This window comes from Parasteatoda tepidariorum, chromosome X1 (genome assembly GCF_043381705.1).
Source record: "Parasteatoda tepidariorum isolate YZ-2023 chromosome X1, CAS_Ptep_4.0, whole genome shotgun sequence".
NCBI classification, from domain to species: Eukaryota; Metazoa; Arthropoda; class Arachnida; order Araneae; family Theridiidae; genus Parasteatoda; species Parasteatoda tepidariorum.
Genome location: NC_092214.1, coordinates 912,262 through 920,784, shown reverse-complemented (window position 1 = coordinate 920,784; position 8,523 = coordinate 912,262). Strand labels below are relative to the sequence as shown.

Below are 8,523 nucleotides of genomic sequence, written 5' to 3'. Positions count from 1 at the left end.
GCTAGAGGAAATAAAAGCATTGTTCCTATGCTAAGAGAATTGAAGCATTGTTCATATACTAGGAGAAATGGAGCATTCTACTTGTGCTAGGAGAAATGGAGCCTATACAAGGAAAACTTACGCTATGTTCAGAGCATCCAAAAAGATGTCTAATTATTGCAGCTTTTTAAGAGTCCCAAAACCATTTAATCAAAAGTAAATTTTTCTGTTTATTTTTCCATGTTTAGCCTTAATTAAAGTTATTTCCCTTTTTCCAAATCCTAAATAATTCAGTTGAAATATTTGCTTCTAATAACATATTTGTTTGTAAAATTTTACTGCAAATTAGTTTAAATGGAAATAATGTTAACGATTTAATTGTAGTTATTGTTAATACAATACTCTCTTTTACCAATAAGCGCAATCTCTTCTACTACGTAAGAACAGATTAGAAAAAGAGTCATTTTGGTTTTTATCACAGCTTCTGTCTAAAATCTAAGCATAACTGCAAAATAATAATAGGAATGTATAAAAAACAAATGTAATTAGCTTAACAAACAATTTATATGAGCTATTCTTAAAATTCGTGCGTTGAATTGGGTGCTCTCGGTCGGAAAAATGTTTTACGTGTGTAATTTATAAATTTTGCTATTCGAATAGTAATTTATTTCAAAAACAAATATTCAAATGTTGAGTTTTATCGATAGAGTCTTATCTTTAACTTGTTTAAAAAATGACATTCGAATGTTGAGTTTTATAGATGAAAACTTGTTTTAAGAAGAATTTAGGAACACAATAAATGTTATAGTTTATAACATTTAACTTGAAAAAATGAAAAATTGAAAGAAAAAAAAGGGTAATGATCATTTAAATTTTTATTGCATAGTTACGAAATAAAATTAAGAACAGGATTTTACACTTACAATACTTGACGGCTCTTCAAACTGTACTATATAGTACATTTTTAAAAAATTATTGTGATATACAAGGTTTCTTAGTAATAATTGTACAAATAAGACTATTTATTATGATATATTTAAATGAATGAAGAATATTTTTGTTATACTATCTGATCTCAACACACGTTATAATAACAGATTCAGTTATCAATGAATGAGCAAAAAAGCAACATATATATATATATATATATATTAAAACTAAACTTGATTGTAAAAAAGCAACTTAACAAAACTGAACTTGACAGTAACCATTTGTGTTCAATACCTAAACTTAATCTAATAATCAACTCGAATAAAAAAACAAACTAAGCATTTATGTTACATAACATTTTAAATTAGAACGTCTTTTAGTTAACTTGACAAGAAAAGATTGAGATAAATCTTATTTATAAATTTAATACTATTTTAATGTTTGCCATAGAAGAAAAAAGATTTACTGAACGAGTAGCCTTTGAAAAGCAAACACAATGTTGTAAAGAAATTATTTCATGCAATTATTTTAAAGCAAAACAATATTTGTTTCAAACTCTCTTTATTACTTCAAACGTTTTCATTGATTTAAATACTATATAACTATACAAGTGATTATTAAGAACATTTCTAATTTATAAAAATATTAATAGTTATGGCTTTACATTATTCTGGGATTTTTTAAACGTGATAAATCATATTTTATCTCCTTTTATAAGTTAGCTTTGTCCAGATAAAATGGAGCTAATGACAACCATTGTTTATGTAGATGGCACAACCAATCTATCAGAGGCAACATTGCTTTTGTGACAATCCATTTTAGACATGACAGTTAGGTTACTGATAGAGTTTAGCCTTGATACAAACAGAAAACTAATAAGCTAAGAACAGTAATTTAGCTTATAGTAATTATAAAAATATTTATCACAAGTACAATGTTTGGAAAATAATTTTCAAAAGAGGTTTAATAACAGTTCGAAGTCATCTCTGCTGCTTAGAAAGTTCGAGTCATATTTTAAAATCTTCACTGCTGATTTCCTCAGCTTGTGGTAAAACGATAAAAATTGGTCTATTTCTCACTGTTTGACCAATATTTATAGGCTGAATGTTGCTGTATTCCAGGAATGAAGAAGTTGTTGCGCCAAATTCCTGATTTTCCACAATGTAAGTATCCTAAAAATATATAATGATAACAATGAGGTTCGATTTTGTTTATTTAACCTATAATAAAATCAAATTAGGCGAAATTTTGATCAGACCAGACATTCAGAATTACAAGGGATTTGTTACATCTCAGGGACCCGCACATGAAAATCTCACGAAATCCCGTGACGAGTATACATAAGTCGATAGAACAAATAATTCAGAGGTTGCAAGCCTTTTTATGTCTAAAACTTACTTTTTTTTGCACGTACTTATGCATGCATTTTACATTGCTATCCACGAGCTATCTGAACATCTAAGGCACATTTTTTGGGTGTAACTTTTTACGCTGAATGAAATGAGGCCATACTTGAGACAATCGGACTAATAGTTTAGAAGTTGCGCATCTTACATTGCTATACAGACAGTCCTATTGATTCGTGTTTGGTCTCATTCAAATAAATGAGAAAAATACACAGGAAACAATACTTCACTTGTCTGTATAACAATGTGTAAATAAGAGCAAACGCACAATTGTACATAAAAAGCTTATAACTTCTAAGCTATTACTCCAGTTGTCTTGGTTGGGATTGATCTCATTCAATTCAACGCAAAAAGTTTCACCAAAAAATGTTCAGATAACTCTTGGGTACATACATTCGCACGTTAGAAAAGCAGTATTTCTAGACATAAAAACGCTTTTCAATTATATATTCTATCGACTTGTGCAAAGTCTCATTCAATTCAACGTTACATTAGGAACAATATTTTAATTGTCTAAATTATAGAGTTGACATACTGGGGTGGAGAATAACCCCTGAGCTGTGGACAAGTCACATAATTTTAGCCTAAATTTCTGGTTGACTGAGAACACTTCCGTTAGTTTTGTATAGCGATCATCTGATGCAATTAATTGTTTGTCTTTTCAATTAAGAAATATCAATGGTTCAAAAGTACAGCGCATTTGGCTGCAATGAAAAGTTTTCTAGGGGTGGTCAGTCACATTCAAGTACGAAATTTTGTTCAAATTTTTTATTTTACGATATAGTTTAAAATTTTTCCATTCTCAGAAATGCTATGATTATAATATTTTATTTGCTTTAAAAATAAATTACGCTCGATTGTGTTTATCTTTTCTTTTTTTTTTGTACTTAACATTAGTTTTAATTGTTTCGTGAAATTTAAACCAATTATGTTTAAGCATTTTTCAATATTTACTCTATTTTTAGTGGTATTTCTAGTTCAACGGAAATAAATAATATTTTAATTACATACTATGTCATCTTGAAAACTAATATGTTCCACAAATTTGTAAAGAACACCACAATTGTGATTTTGTAGTAACCAAAGGAAAACGATAAAGATCAAGTTTATAATAAACAATCCCTGTTTAAGTGTGGATGTTGGCTTTCTTGGATATTTTCTTCATTTTTCTGAATATTTTCTTTATTAATTTATTTCGTTTAAGTATAAAAGTGAAGCTTGAATGCATAAATTTAGAACGCATGTTTATTCCAACTACCCATTTTAGACGTAAAATTTTTATTATTTAAAGGTAGACAACATCAACTATTATTCTTTACTTCACTTTCTGGAGTTTTTCAGTGATTTTTATATAAAAAAAATAGTATGCCAATCAAAATCACGCTTGTTGTGGGAAAATTTTTTCTAAAGCAGCTGATTCCATAAACCGGAATAGGCAAGAACGTTTGAAATTGAAACCTTGCGAGTATACTAAAAGTTAAAATGATTAATATATATTTTATTTTTACTGAATTTATGTTTCATATTTTAATGAAACATGAGGTACAATTTTTCATTTATAGAAGGTTTTAAAAATATCAACGAATTTTATTAGCAAAATTTTAAGTTAAGGATAGATTCGTATAGCCTAAGAGTTTTTGTAATTTTCAATATTTCTTTTTGCTGTAAAATTCATTTCAAAGTATCAAACGCTGTTGAAGATAGATTTACTTTATTGAAAGATTGATGATCATTTAAAAACAAACTCCTAAACAGTTTCCACCTGAATTCTTTCTCATTTTGTTCTAATGGAATCGCCACACCTTTATGTTTGTTGGAAAGTTTTCAAAATTTCAAATATTTTTCCTTTTTAAAACATGTCTAACAAAAATTTGATTTTACAAAACAGTGGTAATGATTTTATTATAGGATTGTTTTAACATGTGTTGATATTATAATAATTCCATATTTAATTTTTAATAGCGGCTGATTTTATAATCCAGTGATTTTATTAGTGGCGGTCACACGAAAATCCCATTAAAATGTTGAGATTCATCGCATGTTCAAGAAGTTAATCTTTAAACTACTGCTTTTGTGTAAAAAACTCAATTTATATTAATTTGAAGAAGAAGGGATTTATACCAAAATTCTCCGCAATTTTTTTCGCTTTAAAAGAAGAAAAAAAGCAAAATTGAAAAGGTACTGTACCTGATAGTATCGATCCACAGTTTAAACCTGGGGTCTGTCTTATAATTTTAAATAGGATTAAAAAATTATTCTAATCAACTCGTGAATTTGTTTTTGCCCATAAAACTGTATTGTTATAAAATGAAATATTTATTTTTGGGTTTAAATTTTATCATTTCTTAAAAATATCAATAACCAACCCAACATCTGTCATTAAAATTTTTTTTTTTGTCAGATAGATCTATCAATTTACATTAAATGAACTGGAGCAAGCAATATTTTGAAAGTAACTTACTATTCCATATAAATAAAGTAATATCTGCTAAAAGATTGTTAATTTGTCGGAAAGAACAAAATACTAGTAATAATGACATTTCAAGAAGTAAATTATTCGTTACTACCACTATTTATTAAGTATCATAATGTAATAATTATAATGTAACTGTTAATTAAGATGCTAATAAACTGTTAATAAAACCCTACATACTTACTTCTACTGAAACAAATTTAGAAATGCGAAATTTTTTTCTACAAAAATAATTAGAAGGATGTCAATTATCCGAAAATTTTAAGCCTTGATTATTTAATTGTCTTTTTTTAGATAAAACGTGTGAGCATGTTGATTAATTAATTAATGCTATAATTATGAGCACGTTAATTAATATTTTACTTCAAGAAGTTAGAATATTAAGCAGATAAAAATGAATAAAAGATTATGTTTATACTGAAACTGAGAAAAAAAAGATTTGATTTAATTATCTTTTTATTAAATTTGATTTATTTTGGTAATTTATACAAAATTGTAATTTGCAGAAATTTAGAAGAAATATCAGCCAGTTGGAGATATGGAACGCCGTCTGGATTTCTAAAATTACCCATCCGTAAGTGGGTAAATCCTACTTGAAAATATATTGCATCTTAAATTCCTGTTTTTTTTTTTTTTNTTTTTTTTTTTTTTTTTTTTTTTTTTTTTTTTTTTTTTTTTTTTTATCATTAACATGTTTATTATTTTTATTTAGTTTTAAATTTGCTTTGGTATGTAATGGAAATTTTTACAACAAACTAATTTGTGTAATGTGATCACTCTTAGATTTTAGGTTAAATTTTTGATTAACGTTTTCTTGATGTTTTTGTCATTATTTTTTACGCTGAATAAATTTTTGGTGATCGAGAGAGCGTCATTTGACATCTTTCAGAAAGGATTGAAAATAAAGGCTTTATTAAATTAAGAGAAATAGTGCTTGATCATTTTTAGAACTTTTTAAAACTTTTTTTTCTTTTTTCAAAAATGCAAAGCAATAAAATTTGGCAATTTGTGGTTCTGAACAAGTCAGTTAAAAGTACACATTTGATTGCTTTTAAATTATTTTAAATGCAATTTTATTAATTATGCAATTTCATTTTACTATTTTAAATGCAATATTATTTTTTTTAAACTAATCGAAACCAATTTAGAAAATGCTAAATTTTTAACGTAAATTACGCAAAAACAAAGATATTTCTCAGAGACCTAAGACAAGTTAAATATATTTTAGAAAAATGTTGATTGCATTGGTATGACTTTATCAGAAGAAAATGAAGCCTAATATAATTCACGACTTACATCTGAAATTATGACGATCTTTCGAAAGCTTAATTGGAGTTTATTTGTGAAAATTCAATGGATCAAAAGCATAATTAGAATTTCCCCTTGGCAGTTTATATTATTAACAATTGCTTTTAAAATATTAATTTGAAAAAGTACCTCATTTGCATTAATATTGTTTAAATTATTAAGAAAAGAAATGTCCTCATTTGTCGGTCCTGCACAATATGAAAGTAGTGTAGATTGACTACATGATTTTCTGCAACATTCTTCAACAACTCCTTCCGATCTTTCCGAGATATTTTCTTCTAAAAGAAAACAAAAGTAATCAATTTTTTGAAGAAATGTGATTCTTGACACCTTAAGATGGACAAAAAATTTTACTTCTCAATGTTAACCCCAATTAAACAACGAGAAATTTCTCTAAGGCAACGAATAAACATCTTTTCTTATTCAGAACATGATTAAGGGGTTTGAAAAAATCTCAATAATAAATTTATCGGATTTGTGACACCTTTGTAAAAATACTGTTTACATGAAAATGATTGTTGGACTCACAAATTATTGACTGAAAAACTTATTTCTACTAAATTATTTTGAAAGTCATTCCTTGTGTATATACTAGAGAAATTATCTTAACAGTTAAGAAGTAAAAAATTAGGCAGAGAAAAATATATCTATGCAGTTTTAAAGCAACGATATTTTGAAATTCAACAAAAATTTTAAATATAATAATTGTTAAAACCAGTGCAAAATCATTCTAAAATGCAAACGATAATGAGAAGAGTTGAACTTTAAGAAATATTCGTCGTTTGAATGTACGATATTAGATTTCTGTAGAAATTACAGTAATTTGTGGTATTTAATGAGAATAGCAAAAGTTGTGTCAAAAATGCCGAGTCAGCTATCCAGTTTTGTTCAATTCTTCCTTACTAAGTGCCGAAGGTTGACCTTTAAATATGTAAATTAACTTATGCTAGCTACTAATTAAATTCGATAAAAAAAATATATACTTTCTATGAATGAACATGATCATAAATATGAGGAGTAACCGCAGTTCAACTTCTAAGTCACAAAAGCGAACGATTGTCTCTGAATATTAATTTCAATTATTGCATAAATGAGCAACTCTTGCAATTTTGAATATTTTTTTCCTCGTAAAATTTAAACGAATCTAAAAATTTCTCGAGTTAAAGAAGCTCATTTTGTAAGAACTGGTTTATTCAGTAATACTCTTTTTCCTAAAGAAATCCTACGCAAAATATTATTTTTAATAAACTTATTTAATAATGACAGAGGAATTATGGAATTGTAAAAAATTTATTAATTTTTGCATAATTTTAAACTATGCAATTTTTAAAGGTATAATACAAAATCGAAATGAATGAAAATGAAAATTTAAAAATACGACTTTTTTGAAATTTTATAACTCAGTAACTATTCAACTGATCCATGACTCGAAAAGAAAGACTCTGTATTATTTAGAATTACAGATTTTATATTTACTAATCATTCTTTTAATTTACTTTTTAATATTTGTATTTAAAATATTGTTATAATCTTAATTTTTTCCAGAGAAATATTTTGAATTTTTCAAATTAAAATTTCTTCAAATTTTTGGGCATTGAACAAAGTTTAATGAAACGTAAATAAAATAAGCATTTGTTTATGGCTCGATCGATGAAAACCTACATAATTCTGGCAAATATAATTTAGCTAATCAGCTAACTTTTAGCCGCATAACCTTACACTTTCTATTTCGTGACTTTGCCATAGGCTGATGCATAAAATTAAAATCATTATCAACTGTTGAAACATAATTCAAAGCTGCTGACAGAGAAAGAGGATTTTCTTTAAAATTTCGAGCATTTAAAGAAATATGTTGAAATTTTTCAATTAAAATTTCATTGAATTTTTCAGTACTTAACAAAGTTTAATGAAAAAGTGGAAAATTATAGGCTTACCAGTTTGTTTATGGCTTGGTGAATGAAAACCACCAGAATTCTGACAAATATAATTAAGCAAATCTGCTAATTTTTGACCGCATAATCTTACACTTTCTACTTCTTGGCTTTGCCATAGGTTGATACAAAAAATTAAAACTAAAAACGTTATTGTCTGTGGAAACATAGTTGAAAGTTCTTGGTGAAAAAAGAGGATTTGCTATAGAATTGCGAGCATTTAAAGATAACCGAGTTCTTGCGCAGTTCACAACCCACGTATATAAGTTAATCACGAAAAAAAATAAATAATTTTCAGACCAAAATAGACATTGAAGTTATTACGATTTATACAGTTCAATAGTTTTTCGAAAATAAATTCCAAGAAGTGTATGGATTTCTAAATAAAAGTTCTTGGAAAAGCAAATGTTTCTTTATTTGAAGAAAAGTTTAATTCCAACAGAAACCACTCATTTTGTTTTTAATATCAGAAAAAATATTTTTGGTTTTAAAAATT

General features: G+C 26.6%; 1 protein-coding gene across 1 annotated transcript; it reads right to left on the bottom strand.

Annotated features, from left to right (window-relative positions):
- Positions 1-843: 843 nt before the first annotated feature.
- LOC107455798 (bombyxin B-2-like) lies at positions 844-8,247 on the bottom strand. Its single transcript, XM_016073511.3, has 3 exons — positions 8,031-8,247; positions 6,226-6,374; positions 844-2,081 (listed from the first exon to the last, which is right to left on the bottom strand). Exons 1-3 carry the CDS (start codon positions 8,194-8,196, stop codon positions 1,917-1,919), a joined length of 480 nt encoding a protein of 159 aa, XP_015928997.1. The 5' UTR covers positions 8,197-8,247; the 3' UTR covers positions 844-1,916.
- Positions 8,248-8,523: the final 276 nt, after the last annotated feature.